Here is a 21,543-nt window from a genome sequence, read left to right on the forward strand (position 1 = left end):
CTCCTTAAATCAGTGCCAAATCAAACAATGAATGAATTCAAACTAAGACCAACGCATTTCTGTCAGAAAAATGGTGTTTTTAATTCAGATCATTCCTCATATTATTGCAAACTCAAGCACATTTTGCCATACAGTAGCTTATAACAGCTGATTCCATGTGAAAAGCATAACACATTAAGCATATGCAGAACACTGTACCTTTAAGGAATTAACCGCAAAAACCAATATGCAAAAGATGTAGATTCTCTCTGAGCTTAGTTCCTGTTGAAGCGATTTTCTGAAAATGTCTGCTGTAACGTAAAGAGATGAAAGGGAAAATAAAACAAAAAAAACACAATCCCTTTCAGTACGATATGACATTCAACGTCCGCTGGGTTGCCCTGGTTTGCTGGAAATGAACAGAAATCACTGTGTATTTGTCTGTTTTGTCTCCATAAACATGGATCTTCCACCCACTCAGGCAAAAGTCTGCTGTTTTGCCATGGAGAACACACACACACACACACACACATACACACTCACACACACACTCACACACACTCTCTATAGGCCACTTTCTTAGGACAGAGCACTTAATGGCTGTTTGGAGGGGATGCAGGCTTTCCACTAGCTGGGATCTGATGGTTTGCCGAGTTCAACCTTTACTCCTTTTTCTCCTGCACCTGCACACAAAAGGAAACACAAACACACAAGAGATAATGTAAAAGAGGATAAAAAAAAAACACTCTGTGGGCCTGAAACTATAGAAGGAGGATTGTGTACATGAAAACCTACCCGTTAAGTATTTTTCTTTCGCTCTAGCTCGCTCATCTGCATCAAAATACCACACCGTGATGGCATACCTGAGGAGACAGAATTAGAACCATGAGTCACTACAAAGCAGACCGAATCATCTGAGCGTGTGCAGTGGACAGACTTGGATGCTGACCTGGTGGCGAAGGCGGGCTGAACCTCGTGAGGGTTCCGTCTGTCTGACCAGAACAGCAGCAGACGGTCAAATTTGGGCTCTATGTCAGCAAACTGGGCCTTTCCTTCTGGGAAGATTCGAAGAAGGCCACCGTGTTCCTGGAAGAGCAGAGCAAGAAGAAACAACCCAGTCATGTATACAAATCAGGCAATTGCAGGAAGGTAAAGAGAGACTGTAGGAAGCAAACACTAAGTGAAGCATCTGCAGTGATCATGTTTGTGGGTTGGAATCCTTTCATGTTCATCCACATTGAAATGGTAAACATTCAGGGAAAGAAGATCAAGTCTCCCACAAACTGCAGTTATTACTAATATAAAAGATCCATTTAAATCTCTCTTATGTGAGGCATTTTAAATTATCAACATAGGGCGACAATGTTAAGGAAAAGGGTTGTCCGACTAGGAGGAAAGCTCAGGATCGGAAGCAGCAGCGGGGGACGGCTTTCCTGTGGAGGGATAGGAAGAATAACCCACAGGAAAACTGCTCTGGCTGGATAAAGGACCTGGAGAGTGAAAAAGCAGATTGCTGCAAGCGTGCCGCTTAAACTCTCACACAGCTGATATGATAGGCCCCTCTCTTCACACGCAAACCTGCAGTGCAAAAAAGGTTCACTCCCTTTGTTGGAGTAACGCTATTCCCATTTATACTACTTTGAATGAGGGGGAATGCCGGTGGTGTGACAAAACTAAATAAAGCACAATAGGGTCAAAGAAGATGGGAGAAATGTGTTTTTTTCTGCAACACGTGAGCAGCTCAAGGATCACTGGTTATAACAGTTGTTTGACTGCATGTAAAACCAAATTGAGTGTGAGACATTCAGTGTGAGGGACTGTAAAAGATGTATGGAGCGAACACAGGATGACCCTCGCCTGCAGGACGACCTTCTGACCTACATCAAGGTGGACACTGACCTTTGACATTTGAATGTTTGTTTGAAGAAAAATGCACAATGGTTATAAAATTCAGGAGTAAAAATGCCTCAATTCAATAATGCTTTTGATCTGTAGTGTAGTCAGTGACTAACAGCAGGTTTTAATCTAGGAGAACACTGCTGTAGAGCTCATTAATATCAAGTTGCAATATATCCCATTTAACCAAAATCCGCTGCATGGATATGTGAATGTGTTTCCCTTTTAACTCTTTACAGTTATGGTCCTTTGGATTTTATGAAATCAAACCCAGTTTTTGATATTATTTATGGTCATCATTTTTTCTGCAATAGCCAATCAATGCCTTTCCATCCATTAATTACCTCTATATCATAGTTCTTATTGTTAATGGATTAAAATGACCTACTTACACACGGTTTTACATTTTATTGTATCGATATCAACCTCGCTGGTTACTGTTCAATCTCCTACAGCTGAATCAGAGCTGGATTAAGTTACTGCTCGTGCAAACCCAACATTTCCTACTGCTGCTAGTTAAAAACATTCAACTGGAAAAACACAGCGCAGCCTTTATTGTGAAGAAGCCACAGGAAACGCATTGTGTTTGTGACAGCAGTTAGTGCAGATGGTGAAAATGAATCTACAAACAAAGACAACGGTCATTTACGGCATTTTTTTGTCAGCGGATCCTCAGCAAGGTAACCAGCTCCTCTTACTGTGCCCTGCTGTGGAAAAGCTCTGGCATCATGCGCACCATGAAATCTGATCACACTTGCAATTATTATTGACTGACTATAAACAGATACACCAGTTGTTCTTCTTACAAAGTAGCTGCTCAAAGAGAGGTTGTTGTACTATTAAACAGAACGTGCTGTTAACATGGTAACCATGAGTGCCGTTACATCAACCAGGACTGAAATCTTAAGGATGGTAACTGTGCTGTGTTTCTAGAGGGCGGACGAGACAGTGGATGGAACAAGAAGTTTTTTGATATCCAACACCCTGTCCAAGTTAAACAAATAAAATCCAGCCAAACCTGACACCCCCATGCCTGCTAAGAAATCACATGGTGTATCCAAGATACCAGTATGAATGTTTATCATTCACAACAAACTTTCTTGTAAATCAGGCCTCATACTGGTGTAATCTTTGACACTTTTTTAGTTTGACTGTTGCTGAATTCAGATGAACCATGAGTTGGAGACAACCTCTGCAACTTGCTTGCATTGTAAAATATTGGTGTAACGATGTAAAACCTGGTACTTCCATAAATTTGATTCCTGTCATGTGTTGGTGTTGGCTGGACGGTTATGGCAAGAATGACAGGAATGATGACTACTGACTGCTGAATGCTGTAGCCACGACGCTGACGATGTTAAAGAGTGTTGTGAACCTGTCTCTAAGTCTCTACAGTATGTGTCCGCTGTGATAGACTGATGACCTGTCCTTGCTTCTCGCCCAAAGCATGCTGGGAAACGCTCTCTCCCCCCGCAACCCTGAGCAAGATAAGCAGTTTAGAAAATGGATGGATGAATATTGTACATCTTGGTGCAGCAGAAATGTTACCATATAGCCCTTTTGCCTCTTAACATATGGATTTTAATCCACCTTTTAGTGCAGTGTTTCTCAAAATAGCAGCAGTTACAGAGTCCTCTTATCTTATCAGGGTCCATATTTACTCATTTAAATACTGAATAGCATCTCTTTTTTTTTGTTGTTTTATTTTAAGAAGCTTAAACCTTAAAGCATACTTCATACACAATCTGTACTTGTGACAGAAATCAAAGTATGTCCAGTGGCTGATTCTTTTCCTTCCACTTTGATTTTTGCTTGCCTGCATCTCTTTCCTCCCACCAGAGCGACTTGTTTCTTTTACTTTTGTCACATGGGTGCACCTGGAACATTCAAAGGTTACGTGTGGTCATGCATAAGTGAAGTACATGATGCCACACCGGGACTTTCAGGAGACTTGAGAATGTAACAAACACTTCAGTATCTCAGACTTGAATGATTATTAAGCACTGATACTTGAAAGCACTTTATACAATGAACTGTATGGACCTACTGTGTAATCTGGGCTGAAATATTAAATATCAACTTTGGATTTACACTGTACATAGAGCCAACTTGACACCTGCATGTTGCAGCTCTTTCCTAATGATTTTGAATGGAAGTGAAGCAGTTGAAGAGACATGATGTTGAAAATTGGGGGTAAATAACTGGAACAACTGAACCTGAACATTCCAAAGCCATGTCATTCTCTCATGAAGCCCCGGTATCCAGGCAACCACATTCTATAAAAGACAGCTCATCACACGCCTAATAAACAGCCAATCAGAGACCAGATTGGAATTATTCACATGTTCAACGGGGTTCCATAACATGGCTCATTTAAAATAATTGAAGCTTGTGAATGAACATACCAATAGAAATCATGGAACAGCTTACTTGATTAACATAAGGGCAGTATGGCCCACCTGATGCACACTGTTACAACCATCTACAGGAAAACTGTGATTGGGTTGAGCAAGTGATGGGCATACACGTGATTGATAATATAAAGCAAAGCACTGCTAAAAAAGTGGGTCACAGGTTAGGCTGAATGCCACTTATCATCATCTGTTGGCTATAAAAAGGTGTGGTGTGGTGACACTTTGATGTGACACCTAATATACCCCAAACAGGCCAAGTCATTTTTGCCCAATTCGTAGGTACATTGGTCAAAAAAGAAACCTACTGTACCTGCTGATTATGTAATTTGTTCCAGGAGGAATCATCTTGAAAATCCTCAGCAACAAATGCAAAAGAAAGTGGATTAACAAAGAGGAGCAGCTGTCACAGGTTGAAACTAGTCAACCGGAACATGATGGACATGCAGTAGATCAGTGGACTGCAAAATACTCAGCCTTAGTAGTATTGTTTGAAATGGTGATTCAGTTACTTCACAGTTAAAGTACTGCTAAATTAGGTGTTTATGTTATTTAGTCTACCCACCCAGAGAAGAAGACACATCCCCAATAGTCATGCATTCAACTTGCCTTATTGCTTGTTTGATGACAGCTAATAATGGTCATCCTAGGTTTAGTGGCACTCATAGCCAGACAGACTCATGCAGGGCCTGCGTTCAAACTGCACAAACTAGCATCCACAGGCAAAACAGAGTTTCCTGTAATTACGTAATTTTCATATGAGGGTCTGGAGGTCAAGTATGTGAGGAAGTCTGGAATGCAATCTCTCGTCTACTTATTTGCCTTGTAAAGTCACCAGCTCCTCAGAGAAGCATGACAGCCATCCTTCCACCTTACAGCTGCTGCTTTCTATTATAAAGACTGCTGTTACTTTGTGATGTTCAGCATCCTGTTTATCTGTCTAATATTCAAGAGGCGAGCTCCTTAACTACTTGTCCAATAACATTTACGGCATTTTCTTATCAACTTATTGCAGCAATGGGAACTGAAGTTTCAGGGTGTTGTGGCTACTCTGGTCAATCAGCATGGAGCATCCAGAGCGTTAGCAGCAGGCTAACAGCTTCGTTTTGGCATTGTGGTTCCTTCAAATACTGAATTCATCCCTTCACATTAACATCTGTAGGTTAGGGTATCGCATACCCCTGGACACCCTTTCTTATACAGATGTGATACTACAACAGAAGTTGTTTCAGCAAAACTGGCCAGCTCAGTCAAAGTCACATGAAAGCCTGCTTGGCGTTTCCAAAAAAGCACCTAAAAAAATTTCAGACTGTGAGAAACACAATTCTCTGGTCTGATTAAACCAAGATTGAACCGTTTGGCGGCAACTCTATGCGTCATGTCTGGAGGAAACCAGGCACCCGTCATCACCTGTGCAACCATCCTAATGTGAAACATGGTGGAGGCAGCTATGGGGGTGTTTTTCCGTGGCAGGGACTGGGGGACTGGTCAGGGTTGAGGGAAAGCTAAATGGAGCAGGTACAGAGATATCCTTAATGAAAGCCTGGTCTAGAGTAATCAGAGAGGACCTCAGACTGGGCCGAAGGTTCACCTTCTAACGAGACAATGACCATTAAGCACACAGCCAAGACAATACAGGAGTGGCTTAGGGACAACTCTGAATGTCCCTGAGCGGCCCAGCCAGAGTGCGGACTTGAACATCTCTGGAGAGACCTGAAAATGGCTGTCCACCGACAGTCCCAATCCAACCTGACAGAGCTTGAGAGGAGCTGTAGAGAAGACTGGCAGAAAATCCCCAAATCTAGGTGTGCAAAGTGTGTCGCATCATACAACAGAAGACCCAAGGCTGTGGTCCCTGCCAAAGGTTCTTCAACTAAGCTGAGTTAAGGGTCTGAATACTTTTGTCAATGTGATATTTTCTAATACATTTGCAAAAATGTCTAAAATCCTGTTTTTGCTTTGTCATTATGGGGTATTGAGTCTAGATTTATGAGGGGAAAAAAATAATTTAAACGATTTTAGAATAACAAAATGTGAAAAAAATGAAGGGGTTGCTATATTTTACTGGTTAAACAAAGTTGTGATGTCTTTGTGCAGGACATTCCTTAAATATATGTTAAAACACAGTATATACAATATTTTACAATATTATATAATGTTATGTTTTAGTAATTTGTATGAATTGATTGTTAAATCAAGAGCATGAATGAAGTAATTTCAGAGCACAGATTTTTTTTGCTCCCCCCCATAATACCTGCTGATCTTCTAAAAAAATGTTATAAAAATTATTTAATCTGCACTTTGACTGACAGCATGTCTGTATTCAAACTTTTAAGCAGCAGGTGAGTAAACTCTGTAGCAGTTAATATTTTTTGACTTTGACTTTTATGAATATTCTTTCAGCAAAACACAACCAAACAATGCGCCAAGTTCACTGGAGTAACACCTCAATCTCTTCCTTCTGTCTCCCCTCCCCCCGTGAATCAACTCTCCTGCAGGAGGAACAAAGGATGTATGGAAGGTAGCATGGGGGTGCGCTTCTCCTTGATTGGGTGTGGCTGGATTACCAGGATCTCTAATGGGATTATAAACGGGGAGAGTGGCCGAACAGCACGTACTGACACGTAACCTCTATCACTGACTCTGCTCGGGTGTGGAGTGTGGAATAAAACAGGATGGAGGGTGACGACCCAGCCACGGAGACGAGAACTACGCTGACTATGCTTGTCACAGGAAGTGCAACTGGAATATGATGACCAGACACATGGCCTTTTTGCTCATTATTTTGTTTTGATGTTTTAGTGATAACTACAAATCACAATTGAATCAATGTTTATGACAAAAAAAGCAAATTAGAAACAAGAGAATTTAATAAAATCAAATTGGAATAATCATCATGTAGTAATAATGAACATTATTTCCTCCACACATCACTCACATACCTTGGCGGTCCAATCTTTATTAAGGTAATATATGCATGTGACACACCGTCCATCGCCGTTGGGGTTATCCACATGGCGCACGTATCCTGTGCCGTTTCCAGGGTAACATGCCACCATTGCCTGAAGACAGGAAAATGTAGGAGCACGATTAGTAAAAGCAGATACGCTGTGACGAAAACACAGAAAGTACGGATATAATGTCTACATCTCCTGTGTGTCATTAAACAAGTCAACAGAAGTACGGCACGGACATAAAGGAGAAACAGTCAGGGCTTCAATCAAATTGTGTGTCGGTGCAAATGCAACTGGCAGGGTAGATCCAGTTGGTCAGAACCAGGGATGTGGAGGCAGCTCAGATTGCCTTTGTTGGCCCGTGATGTGGATGCAGCAGACGGACTTGGCATAGCCAGGTCGCATTGTCCTTGCCTCACCTACACTAAGCCTGATACAAGTAGTGGCCGCTTACAATACAGCTGCCTCATTATAAACTTTAAACTAGCGAGAAAATAAACCGGAGATATCGTGCTGCGCGTCAACTTCCCCTTGCCTTTTCCTGCTCTATTAAGACTCACATGATCTGCTTGGGTGTTGGCAGTGAACCCCTATGAGCTCTTGTAAACTTCTTGGTGTAAACAGCGAGCGAACGCACTCATACAGCGCAGAAAGTCCCTCGGGAATAAGACACACACAAGTGGTGACTCGCACACTGCCGGGAAGACTGTGACAGAAACACAGAAATAAGACTTCCATGGAAGACACAATGTACATTTCAAAGCGTAGGAAAATCTGTCTTGATCGTTGTCAATCACTTCTCACACTGCCTGCGATATCACACTGAATACAATATATCAGATATCAGACCATGAGCACTGGAAATTACAACCAACACTTGCCGGACACCATGCAACTGCGTGTTTTCTGACTTGAAAGAGGAGCTGAGGTGAGCAGTGAACGTGCACACATGCAGAGGGCAGATTCAGCCCTCATACACCGTGTCTAAGCAGTGATATGACAAACAAAAGGCAAGTTCCTCCACATTCTTCCATGCACTTGGATCAACATAAACCATAGCAACATTATTATAAACACTCGCAGCAGACTAAACTCCTTCACCTGGTCTTGTGCCAAGTGAAATAATGTCACATTTTCTGTGTTTGAATCTTTGAAAAGCTATCATGGCCGCAGGGAAATGATAAGATACGCTATACTTCAAAATATTTGGACTTCAAGGAGTTGAACACAATCACTGAATTAAGACTATGGAAGCCTGTCGGTCCACATACATCTGGAAAGGTTCAATCATTGTACTATATCGTAACAGTATTGCAAAATTTTCACATGCAAATCTCTTGCAATGCTCAATGAGTGAAAAAAAAAAATCAACTACATCACTCATACGTCTGAATGTTGTTTTCCTGCGCATCTGACCATGGTTGCCTGCGTCAGTCCACATTGTGCTCACATCTTTTGAGTGATGCAGGTTACCACTGGAATGCACAGTATCAGGGCCTTCAAAACCGAAAAACAACAAAACTCAAACATACAGACAGGGGGTCTTGCTCTGGCTGCACGAAATGACTAACTACGCTATCGATTTTTAAAAAAGAAAAAGGAAGAAACAGCTGCTGGGAATCAAAGTGGGTGAGGGGCATGCAAACTGACAAAAGGGCTTCCTGTCAGTAAGATGTAATACAGTAAGCTTTTGTGTGTGTGTTTGTGTGTAAAAGACAGGGAGAGTGGCACAGACAGAGAGAGCTGAGGGGTAGCCCCACCCGTGAGGAAGAGAAGAGTGAACTGCTGTAAACTTTGACTCCTGGCCTCCCTCCAGAGGGAGCAGTATTTAATGGTCGTGCTACGTGCAGAGCGTGAGGAAGGTTGGCTGATCCTCGGCTATGTCACCCCTCCCACCCTTAACCACTCGGCTCACGCTGCAAGGCTGGAGATGGGTGAACACCCTCTGCTAGAAAAGTGTGTTTGTGTGGATTCAGATATGTAAGGGAAGGGTGGGTGTGTGGGCTGTGAAGGTGTGAGAGTCTTGGCACTTGGAAAGAACTCTGACACAGCTGCTCCGCCTTTCATTTCCTTGGACTGGACAGCTGTAGAAACTCTATGAAGCTTCATCTACTGCCAGAAAGCTGAACTCCATCACAAGCTCAATTACGCACCTGTGTAATGCCAGGTAAGGTCTGCTAAAATATACAAAGTCGTTAAAGCTGGAGTGTGGGACTTAGGATACTCCATACAAATGCCGTTGTCAAACAAATTCACACAATGCTGATTGAGCCCATCACCGCCAGGTTAATCTCTCTGTATTACTCAGTATATGGAGTTTTTAAATCTGGTGTCTGTGGAGACGTTCCCGCGCTGGTGCACCAGTAGTGATGCAATTTACTTCAACCAGCAATGATTGGTTTGCCAGAACTGAATGGGGGAGCAACCGTAGCAACAGAGTGGGCTGCCGCCACGGCCACAGCAGAGCCATGTAGAGACAGAGCTGCATCAAGGAAGTTCAAAAATGCATGACAGAACTGCGATTTTTGGACTTGACGCAACTCTCTCTACATGCCTCTGGGATACAGAAAAACCTGTAGGTATATGCCAGAAGGGGGAGACAAAAGTTCCACACTCCAGCTTTCCTCTTGTATATGCCATTTGGCCTGCGAGCACTCAAAACATTAACAAAAAGTATTCAATCGTAGCAGCAGGGTGAAATAATGTTCCTAGAACAATAATGAGCAGCAAAAGCTTAAAGAAAGTAGAAATTAAGGTCACACGGCATACACAAAAAAGTGTATACAAATCATCCACAGAAAACACATGCAAATGGAATGCAGATCACCTAGTATCTGCAAATTGCAACCTTGTATGAAGTGCTATTTAACTCCAGTTTGTCATGAGATCTGGTCATGAGGACCCAGCAAAATGAAACACAGTAGAAGAGACACCACTTTTGATCAAATCCTCAGTCAGAGGACCACAGATGGCTTGGAGCTGGAACCGGAGGTAGAAAAATTCTACATGTAGCAGCAACACTGACAGCATCAGAGCGCAGCAGTGGAGGAAAATCCCTAATTCTCAGGGACTCGCACAATAAAAAAAAGGCATGCATTATAACTGTATATGCTCATGCATGTTAATCCCTAATATTCCCTTTCTCTGACTGAACCACTCCAAACTCTAAAAGGCTCGATTCCACCGGGCATGGGTGCGTCGCGATGTGGCCGCCGGAGCTGATCGCAGCCACTGTAGACAATGCTTGTAACTCCACCAGATGCACCACAGGGCATTTCAGAAGCGGCTCTCTGCTCTGCTTAAAATACGCGCCTGGTCTATTTTTGATGGAAGCCACATCAAGCTGCACAGAGCAGATCGAGCCAGGCAGGAAGTCACACACGGGGACGGCATAGAGCATCCGGTCAATTTGTTTAGACTCCTGATCGTATATCAACAATAAAACAGACAAAAAAAAGAAACCATTTAACTACGTAGCATACGTTCCCCTGGTAGAAGCACAAAAATCAAGGAAAAATGACCAAATCAACTAAACCGGGCAGAACCAAACCCACTTCGCAGACGTGACGCCATGGAGCTGTGGCCGGTGGAATAAAGGTGTAAATGTGATATGGTCCTGACAGAACTAAATATTCTAATATAACCTAGTCTAAATTAACTACCAGTATCAAAAAACGTGATAATTTCTCCATCCCACTTCTACACTTTAGGAGGGTTTTCTTCCCTGTCATCTTTACCTCTGACCTTTATCCCTATTTGTGCTTCCTTTCTTCTCAGCCATTTATTCTTCCGCATTCCTCTGTGGCCCTCATTAGGAGGTTGACCTCGCTCACCATGCCGTTTATTTACATTCCACAGACGCAGCTTCGGAGGCCAACTGGCATTTACAGGCAAAGAGAGAACGAGAGGGAAGTAGAGGTCATCAAACTAGATCACAAGGCCAAATGAAAGGCAAATGTTATGCCAACAGTCTGCATCCACTATCAAGCCACTACGTCACTTATTAAAAAATATGTAATATTAGTATATAATATCATTTTTCATTAAAACAAGGTTGATATAATTTTCTGTACTGTGTGTTCTCTGTTCATTTGGCATGCCAACATACAGCCCATCTGTTCCAACAAGGAAGTTTTTAAAATGTTCATCTTTTATGTCCAGTTTCTCAATCTGCAACATTAAAGACCATTTCAGCATCATTAATGTAGATAAAAGAAAAAATACTGGCACGGAACATTACATCTTTACTTAAAAGTAAAGTTCTGACTGTTTTCATTTGGTGCTACATTAAACACTGTTCACTGCAGGTGCTGGTGTTAATTTCAGACAATTACCTTTTCATTTATTGTTATTAGACAATGTCTGACAGAGAGGCTACAATGACACTGAAACATTCCTGATCATAATAATGAAGTCAATAAATCAATAATAAAAAACAAAACTGACTTAATCCCTTTATAGCTGAGGTGGAGATTATAGACGGGGGATCCTTCTGTGCGGGAGACAGAAGGATCCTGTTCCATGCACCGTTTATTTTTCTTTGTCATTCTCAATTTGTCTCAGACAACAGCAACTGAAACCTCAAATAAATCAAGCCTGAACTAGATTAGATGCGACAAGCACGAGCAAGACTAACATTTCTTATGTGAGGCTAGACCCACAGATTTACAATAAACTAAAACACACACCTTTGCTCTTCTAAGTGTTGTATTTTTCTCCATGTATGCAGTTCAGTCAAGGATATGACATGTTATGGTGTTTCCACAGTAATATGAATGTAATGTTTTACTTAAGTAAAACTAAAAGCTTGTAACTAGAATGAACACACTGCGATGCCTACACCAACCAGTCAAGTTACAGTTTACATCCATGTCTGTCCGGACACATATGTAGTGAATACTTGGAAGGAAATGTATAAAAGATATAAAGTGTATTTCTTGGCTAAATGGAAGTTATGACTATATTGATGATACATATGCATGATTCCAGTGAATATACGTTATTGAACTGCTTAATGAATTATTATCTTAGATGTATTGGCTGAACAGGAGGCACAGTGACCTTAGAACACAACAGCTTCTGTTATGTTCTGGGATAACTGGGAAAATCTTGACCTGACACTTCAGTGCCGTCAGTGGAAAAAGCAGCAAAAAAAAAAAAAAAACAGCGCTCGGCAGGCATGCACAGTAACTGCAGGCCAAAAGCCATAAGAGCCAATAATGATGCTTTTTACACAATTAGTGTTTTTGATGTCAAAGTCAACTAAGAGTTTCCATCCCTTCCCCAAAATGCAAACCTCTACCATATGTTTACAGTTTTAGGTAGAACAGAAATGTGTTTGAGAACGATTGTATGGAGCCTGGACAGAACCTCAGTGTTTCTGCTTTATAGGGCCATTTGTGGGACACTTGCAGTTTTGTCACGACCGTCACAGAATCATAAATAATGAAAACTCTATAATGAAATCAAATGGATTTCTAAAGCCATGCCAAGTGATGGAACAGCCCTGTTGTGGCTCAAGTGAGTTAAGAAGAATCTGATCAGACAGAAAGCTTCAAAAACGTTTTACTGTCCTTATGGCCTATTTCCGTAAGTGAGTGGTTAAAGGTAGAAATGCTTTTCAGTGACTCAATAACTGTGTGCGTAGCAGATAATCTATTTGAAATAATTCTTTTCATTTATTTATTTCAATTATATTATTTGTCATGCATGTACTGTAATGCTGTACTGTGTCATCACATTTCCTTCTTGATAAAATAAATTGAGTAATTTGATCCAATGTTACTACACACACAAACACAAAAAAAGGTTTCTTAGTGGAGCTTTGATGCTCTAGTATTTAGAATCATTCAAATGTAGGTGGATAAATAATACGAATATTTCCTGTGAAGCCATGCTATCAAAGAATATTTCTGGTAACTGAAATACTTATGTAGACTTGCTTGTTTTGTTTGACTACCAGTCCAAGAAAAGCTGGAACCAGAGAATGTACATATTTTGTCTGATATACTAGTTCAATTAATAATTGGGTATCAAAATTGTTGTTAGTTTATTTTCTGTTGATTAACTAATTGGTAAATTGAGTAATCGTTTCAGCATAGTTCTCCCCTCATGTTCACCTGATCACTTGGAAGGATCCACTAGTGATACAATCAGTGCATCTCTGTTTCGCGCACAGATGTGAGCCATGAACTGGGGTGGAGCAAAAAAGGAAAAGCTGCAAGGGGTCTGCTCACTTCACAGAAGAGATGCTTATCCAAACACGAGTACAAACAGTTGGGATGGAGACCTTGTAGCGCAGGCGAGTGTGGGAACCAAGACAGTTTGGGCCCCAGCCGGGGATAGCTCACTGTTTTATCTGTCGGACAGTGGTGCTGCCTCCAGAGGAAATCCCTGTTTAAAGTAATGACCTAGTTTATTCTTTTCTTCTTTGCTGTAGGATGTTAACAATAGAGGGACGTATACAACAGCAGCGCTACCCTTCACCCTCGACATGTTGCAGCGGAAACACAAGCACAGTTTCTGCTATCATTACGCAAACACTCTGAAGGGGATTGTGTAAAGTCGTCGGCCTTGTAGATTTCAGCACACTCTGCTGGTGTCGCCCATTGACAAACAAAAGATAAATGCACAGGCTGAACTCTGAGCTGCTTAAAGCTTCATCTGAAATAAACTCAACGCTGGGATCCACTCACATCCACAGGCTGGCTGTTTCTACTCTTACACTTGGACAAGTCATGAAATCACATAGCATAAGCCGGCACGTTTGACAGAATCAGAGAGAGCATCAGCTCATCTTCTAAAACTGTCCTGCAATCAGTCAGGTGGAGTTCTGTAGATATCTACAGTGCTGTGTCTGTTTTGTGCAGTAACTTCTTAGCGACTGCACAGCCTAACTGAATGGCTCCATCGAGCCTGTGTGCGAGCCAAGCGAGCTCATGCAGTAATTGGATCAGTCACCGATACTTTCTTGTTGCCAGTGGCAGATGATTGAGCACAGCAAAAAAAACATCACTTGAAAAACAGAATATATAAAAGCCATTTTGAGTCAAAGTTCAAATAAGTTGGTAAAGAAAGAAAAGAGTTGCTGCTTTGGCCGCTTTGAACGAAGTACTAGAGACAGGTAATAAAAGCTCTACAGTTCATCAACCATCAGTACAGCCGCCTCTCATTCTGTATAGAAAGACAGGAACAATTATACTTATAAATATATCAAAGTGGCTAATTGTGATCATTAACTCAATTGATATCTTTCAAAAACATTTGATATTGAATTGATCCAAACTCTCCTGAACCACTTAAATTGTTTTTTAAAAGCACAATTATTTTGATGTCATGCTCCACCCACCATAAATCCTCCCCATCCTCAACTCTACAGCTGCAAACAGTCAAAAACAGAAGTCCTCTTTCTCAAAGCTCCACTTGGATCGCGGCCAGGTCCTGCTGAGACAGTCACAGCATAGTAAACTGAGAGTTAAACATGTGACAAAAGTTAGAATAAAAAGTATTTAATCAAATTCTATTAAATGCTTCTATTAGATAATCTGAGCACCTGTTCATATTATGTCCCCTGTAAAACATCTGAAACATATTACAACCACACGGCATGTCACATCCTACTACAGGCCTTCATTTGTCTCTCTGGTATGTCACACATACAACAAACAAAAGGTATTATATACTCGTCCATTGATGATGTTTTCTGTATGACGGTGAAACAATAAGCAGGAAAAAGGTGGCATGCAAGGTGCTGCCTCGGGCATGCTGGTACTGTAGGCGGAAGGAACAAGCGGCTCTCACAGCCTATAGCATAATGTACAGCTGGCTCCAACACTCAGACGACCACCACCACATGACTTCCTCCAGCCTACTTACTCTATAGAGCTTTAAGATTTAGGTCAACGGTCAACTTCCTTATGAAAACACACATGTCCACAGTCGCTCTGTGACATTACAAATGATGCAACAAATAGCTCAACATTCAACAATACAAAAACTGGGTTCATCTAGATTTATCCTGATTAGATTGAACTGCTCTCAGCATCTGTCAGCAGTTTTTCACTGCTGTGGGAAAGAGATGAATGACACGACAATATACTTGTATACTGTGAGACAATATGGATTGCAAATCAGCACAATAAATAAAGTGCCTTGATTTATCAGGTATTGAATTAACTGCAGTAACCAAAGACAGCCATATAGTTTTGTTTTTTATCCCAAAGGTTTTTTTTTTTTTTTTTTTTTTTTAATCAGAACAACTTTTTCTCAATATATCTTGCTTTTGCAATATATAAATCTGAATAGCTTTTATTCATATTGCCCATCCCTCTAATGTATATGGAGCTGTGACAAACAATTATTTTCTATTATTATTGATTAATCTGTTGACTAATTTCTCAATTAATCATTTGGTCAACGAAATGTCAGAAAGGACTGAAAGTGATTTTCATGACTTTCATATATCTTAATCTAAGCAAATTGTGGAGAAGCAGGTCTCTGTTAACAACTCATTTTGCAAGTCTTTTTCACCAATAAATGGATCTGTCAACATGGCACACAATACATGCATTTTGTTATGTTTATTATAGGGGAATTCATCTTTCCATGAATGTCCTTTTGTTCTTCACACTGGAGAGTCGTGCTTGAGACAATCAAAATGTGTGTAGTGTTGTCTTATTAGACGGGTATGTTGTAAGCTGCCTGTGCATCAGGTGCATGAAATAGTTCCAGTCCCTGCAGGACCAAACATTAGCGTATCTGAATCCAGTATTTAAATTCTATACTGAGCGACAAGACGGCATGTTAGAGTTATCATGTTTCATGTACAACAAAATAACTATATAAATGCTAGCCTTGTTCACTAGCAGTAAGAATGTTTATATGCAGCCTGGCTTTGTAAGCTACCATTTCAACATGCTGGACATACTTTATATGTAGAAGCTGATAATGCTATAACGGCAGCAGCCAGCATTCAACATGCCAGAGCGACAGAGAAACAAACATGTCCTGCTGCCTGCGACTACACACAATGTTATCAAGTGAAAGGGGGAAATGGAAACAATGACATTAAATAACTATTTGGGGAAAATCTTTTTCCTCTATCTTTCCCAATGCCAATTGTGCTTACATTGTGTTGTATCCCTTTGAGCCATTGATACTGGCGGCCTTCCATTTGTGCAAGTCATGCTGATTTTCGCTGGTCACAGTCCAGGCGTGTGTTTGCCAAGGCAACTAGGGCAGTAGGTGAGGAAGTCAAGTTCTCAACAGAGTTTGACTGAGTGGCCAGCTGCGTGGATCTACAGCACAACCTGACTCATTGAAACAACGCGCTTTCTGGAAAACGTTTCACGTCTGCTACGAAACAGCCAGGGAAAAAACACAACTGGACAGGCGGCGCAGCCTAAAAATAACAGTGAACAGAAATCAGAGCTCTGTGCCAGCACAGAAAACCAAGTGCTCTTTCACTGCTAGATCCCTTAAATGTCAAGCACTGATAACAGAACGTGATAAGGTAAGGTGACAAATATAAAAGTCACTACCCTGACTGAGGTTAGCATAGTGTTCAGGAGTATCGTTTATGTGCTAATCCTAATCCTTTTAGGGTCTGACTTTTAACTCTCTCAACAGTGACCTTCTACTCTGACCATGTCCCAGGGTCAAAGCTATGGCTTTATTCAAGAACTGCACATGCCCAGGTGTCCACAGAAATGTAAATTTTTAAACATCTTAACAACCAACTAACTCACAGAAATGATACAACTAATGTGAAAACAAAAACTGTAGACCCACTACAAATAAGTGCACAAATCAGCACAAGAAGCAACTCTTAAATTCCTCTAAAATTAGTCTGCCTTGTGAGGCAAAAAGATAGGCCACTTCAGACACAGCTCTTCAACAAAGCCCAACTTCAAGAAGGTTATAATGTTCAGCTTTTGTGAGTTGGCCTCCAAAATGACCATAAAGTTGACACCTCTCTCAAACAGTTTCTACAATAACTGATCACTATAAGCTTCATGAATGAAAGCTTTATTGCAGGACTGTTGTGTAAGACTGCATTACTTTTATCTAGGTGTACCTAATAAACTGGTTTGTATTAAAGAGAGCACAGGAAATGGAACTCAGCCTAACTTCTATTCAATGAAATAGTGACAGTCTACTTCAGAGTATTTCCCCCCAGGAGGGGAGGAAGAAGGAGAGGGGGGTTGAGAGCAGCTCATCTCCTCCTGGGTCAGTCTCATGCCACAAGGTCATGGTGACCAGGTCTGGTTAAAATAAGAGTCTTAGGTCGCACGCAACCCAACAGCCGCGCTGGAGTAAGGTTGACATTAGTCTGGGCTGACGTAGGCAGCACACAGCAGTTAGAAAAGAGTAGCTGTCAGAAATGACTACCAAGGTGACCAGGACGTTTAAAAGCTGCTCGGCGTCTCGGAAGGACCAGCCTGAAAACAAGACTACCCATCACTTAAGATGTTTTCTTAGAAAACCTGTCTCAGTGAAACAGATGCTGCCCACAGTTTCCTCTCCCCCGCACTGCCAATCCTGAAACATGGTCTTCTTCTCAACATAGGAATGCTGTGCCTAACCAATTATATATGTGTGATGCTAAACTGAATGTATCACTGCAGCAGAACTCTTTTAGTTTGCCACCTCTCTACAGTGAGGTCAGAGGCCGCAGTCAGCTAAAGAACGGTGTCCCTGTAGATGATTCAGCAGCACAGCTAGACTTCATACTGCCTTCATGGCTGCAGCTCCTTCACACACATCCTGTTATTTTACCATAAGAAGAATGAAAGCATAAATGTGTCATGTATATAATATGCACCATTGTGATTAAAAGTGAGTAGAAAGTCTTCTTTGTTTCTGTGTATTTAGCAGAAGCACGTGTTAATTAGAGCTGCATGATATGGAGAACATACGCAGTGTGTGATACAGTCTCATTGTGTCATATGCTGGTGCATGAAGCAAATATACACTCAAGTTTTAGATGGTATACTTGTAGTAGCAGAAACTAATGCAGTATAATCCAAGTCCTGTGGATCTCATGTCTGTGTATCTGACAGGTGTTTTGAATATATCCACATTTTTTTTTTTTATCAACGAGGGTAGACACCTTTCAAACTCAAGCCTCTGAAATGAGTATAAAGTTGAATCAAAACCTTTCTGAAATGGTTTCAATGAAATCTGAACATTATAACCTCCATGAAGGTAGGGTTTATTGAAGGACTGTTGTATTAGACTGCATTAGTTTTATATAATAAACTGGAAAGTGCAGACCCTGAAAACGAAATCTGGTATTGAGTACTGGAGTAGTAATACATCCTGAATATGCATTCAGCAATATCCTGTTCTGATCCGTGGAGAAAAGAACACTACAAATGTACAAACAGTGATTTATCTTACTTTTTAAATTAAGCAATGACTCACATATACCAGATGAAACACCTCTGTGTGCGTCACATACTTGCAGCAATATTAAGGAACTCCTCCTTGCTTTATGACTTGCTTTAATTGGATTTTGAATTGATGGACTGCTTTTACTGTGAAGCTGCTGCAGACACAATCTACACCAAAACCATAGCTTATTGCCCGTTCCTTCAGGCATATGTTTGACGTAATGCACAGAGGGGATTTGGTTCATTGCAACTGGCTTCATCAAGCTTGTCCCTTCTGGTGTCCTAGCCATTTGTGATGCGTTTATTGTGCCAATTCATTTTACATTAGCATCATGAAAGATTCAGCAGCCCTGGTATTTAAAATGGCACAAAATGCTTTGTGTCGAGGTAATAATCCACCTTTCTGACTCAGGGCATTAGCCAGGCTTTAACCTGGAGTAAGAGAGGACTCACCAGCCTCTTACACTAAAGTCAGGTCTAATTAGCAAACAGGAACAAGGTATTGAACGTAACGGCCCCTTAGTGGCAGATTGGATATGTCTGAAAGCTCCAGGATTGGGTGACTTAAGTCTGTCAGAAACCTACAAAATGTACTTTATCTTTGGTCCTGTAGAGCCAGAACACTACTGGGTGTATAACCCACCTTGTTGCTGGCAGGTGTGATTCAGCAGACCAGCAGGGCTGTGACTCCCGAGGGACAAGCACTGGAAACCACTGGCTTTCAGGCATGATAAATAAATTCAGAGGGCCTATTTGTGTGTTCCCACCTGCTGTAATACTTACTTTTGTCCTTCCATTTATTGTGTAGTTTCCCAGTTTGCCGTTACAATGTCTAATCAGGTCGTCCATTTGACTCATTAGGAAGCGGATCTTCTCGCAGCCGGACTCCCTCCCCTCTATCCACGTGATTTTGTCCCCTCGGATGTCTTTAGTGGAGTCGCTTTTTTGACTAACCAATTGTCCGTCTGTGAACTTGCCAGTTTTGTGCAGGGCTTTGACATTCTCCAAAATGCCTAGCCCAGTCTCTGCTCCTAAAAAGTTGTCCAGCACGCAGATACCGTGCTTGTTCATACACGGGACGATGTACTCCACGGCGAGTTTCTGAGGGGATGAGCTAGTTTGTCCGTTAGGTGTGGCGGTGTTGTTGGATCCGTCTTCTACCGCTCTGTCACCAACCCCAGGTGCTTCTGTGTACGTGGGTTGTGGTAAAGACGCACTGTCCGCCTGCTCGGGGCTTATCTTTTCTCGGCATTTCTCCGGTTCCTTGTCGTCCCCAGACGGCGGAGCCTGCTCGGGCTTCTGTTTGGGAAGCTGCGCCTTGTCTGCCTCTTTACAAATGAGCTTGTGTTCCTTCCAGTGCTGTTTCTGATGCTCCTTGCTGCAGTAGAAGGAGCTCCGGCACCTACCACATTTGAGGAGGTGCTCCATTTTCCCACAAAGTTCACAGTACTGTCGGTCTCGGTCCAAGTCGCTCTGCTGCTTCTCCATGTTTGAGGCTACGACTGGTGCCCTGCGCCTTTAATTTCGCTCCTTCACACGCGCCCTGCTAACCGACAACTTTGGAAACGATCCACTGCCTCTGCCACGCTACACCGAGCGAGACGGAAAAGTAAGACTCAAAACCTCGCCATTTTTCGCCACTTACCCCCTCTTTACATCTTGTATCAGTGAAATAATACGACAACGTGCGCCCTGTGCAGAGCATTTTGGGCTGGGTCGTTGTCTTCAGGAGGCATTTCTGCTGGCTAGCTGTCGGTCCGAGGGTGATGCATGGCGCCGCTCCGTGTGTGCTCAGTCTGTCTGTGGTCCAGCCCGCTCTGACGTCTACACACAGGCACCGCCCCTATGGCGCTGCTTTCACAGGCTGTCGGACACATGAAGATTGATAGAATGGCTCGAAACACGTGGAAGTAGTTCGATGTCATGCCACGGCAATAGGGAGCATGTCTGTTCCTATGTCTGCTAAAAAATTGATAAATGTCATCTTGACTAGACCCGTCGGCTCCAGTCGTGCAGGCTCAGCGATTATTCTCTATAATCACGTTTACTGACATACAGGCAGTGGTGGAAAGTTCCTTTCCTCAAATACTGTACTTGAGAACAATTTTGAGATATTTGTACTTTACTTGAGCATTTCCATTTCATGCTACATTATACTTTATCATTGCTATAAATTAAACTTCCCAACATTATAAAATATATAAAATTAGCTCCACCAACTAGCTACTTCGTCACAATGCTAGTTACACATTATAATGCATCAGCATTTATGCAATATTAACATTTGAAAATAATAAATAATATGCATACTTGTACAACAATCTGAAAGGGAATATCCTGAGTGATGAATACTTATTTTTGATACAGAACATTTAGCTGATAACGCCTCTGTATTTACACATAAGTAAACTTTTGAATGCAGCACTTTCACTTGTAATGTAATGTAAAGTATTTTTCCAATCTGGTATTGCTACTTTCACTTAAGTAAATGATCTAAATATTTGATCCACCACTGCATTAAGGGTTGGTAGAAATAAAAGTTCCGATATAGTCTTTCTGTCTTTGCCACCTCGTCTATGTAGCGCTAGAGGCAGGAAGCATATTTTGGCGGGGAAACCATCGTGAACATGGAAAGTGTGTTGGCAGCTCAAGAATAAATGATTGGAGCCTTTAGCAGTTTTTGGTTAGAGCATCACTGACATGTGTGGTACACATTTTCTTCCTGCAGTACCACAAAGTAGCTCCCTGCAGCTTAGTCAATAAAACAATACAACAGCTTTGGAAAAGCATTACGCCAACAGCTGTGTTGTTATAATTATTCCATAACAGAGGCATTGGAAAACCCCAGCAGGTCGAAAGCTCGAATGTAGGAGCTTTAAGGGGGCACCTGAAGGCATCATCAGTCAACGT

At 41.7% G+C, this 21,543-nt stretch overlaps 1 protein-coding gene across 5 annotated transcripts; it reads right to left on the reverse strand.

Moving 5' to 3' along the window:
* Positions 1-62: 62 nt before the first annotated feature.
* Positions 63-20,410, reverse strand: egln1a (egl-9 family hypoxia-inducible factor 1a). Of its 5 annotated transcripts, none has more exons than XM_070915664.1 (6): positions 19,847-20,410; positions 19,417-19,747; positions 7,229-7,348; positions 929-1,065; positions 775-842; positions 63-662 (listed from the first exon to the last, which is right to left on the reverse strand). In XM_070915664.1, the coding sequence occupies exons 1-6, from the start codon at positions 20,119-20,121 to the stop codon at positions 607-609; spliced, it is 987 nt and encodes a 328-aa protein (XP_070771765.1). In that variant the 5' UTR covers positions 20,122-20,410; the 3' UTR covers positions 63-606. The 5 variants fall into 5 exon arrangements, with proteins under 5 accessions (XP_070771765.1, XP_070771764.1, XP_070771762.1 ...); XM_070915663.1 differs by having other exon boundaries at positions 19,829-20,410; XM_070915661.1 differs by having other exon boundaries at positions 63-656; positions 19,417-20,410.
* Between the last annotated feature and the right edge of the window lie 1,133 nt (positions 20,411-21,543).

The sequence above is a fragment of the Enoplosus armatus genome, chromosome 12, assembly GCF_043641665.1.
Source record: "Enoplosus armatus isolate fEnoArm2 chromosome 12, fEnoArm2.hap1, whole genome shotgun sequence".
Classification (NCBI taxonomy): Eukaryota; Metazoa; Chordata; class Actinopteri; order Centrarchiformes; family Enoplosidae; genus Enoplosus; species Enoplosus armatus.

Bases quoted from the DNA above. Each gene is read 5' to 3' on its own strand.
- egln1a (XM_070915660.1), bottom strand. From the start codon at position 20,121: ATGGAGAAGCAGCAGAGCGACTTGGACCGAGACCGACAGTACTGTGAA. The intron at 1,066-7,228 runs GTATGTGAGTGA...CTGCTCTTCCAG, and splicing joins ATAAAGATTGGACCGCCAAG to GAACACGGTGGCCTTCTTCG. The intron at 663-774 runs GTAGGTTTTCAT...TTTTGTGTGCAG, and splicing joins GAAAGAAAAATACTTAACGG to GTGCAGGAGAAAAAGGAGTA.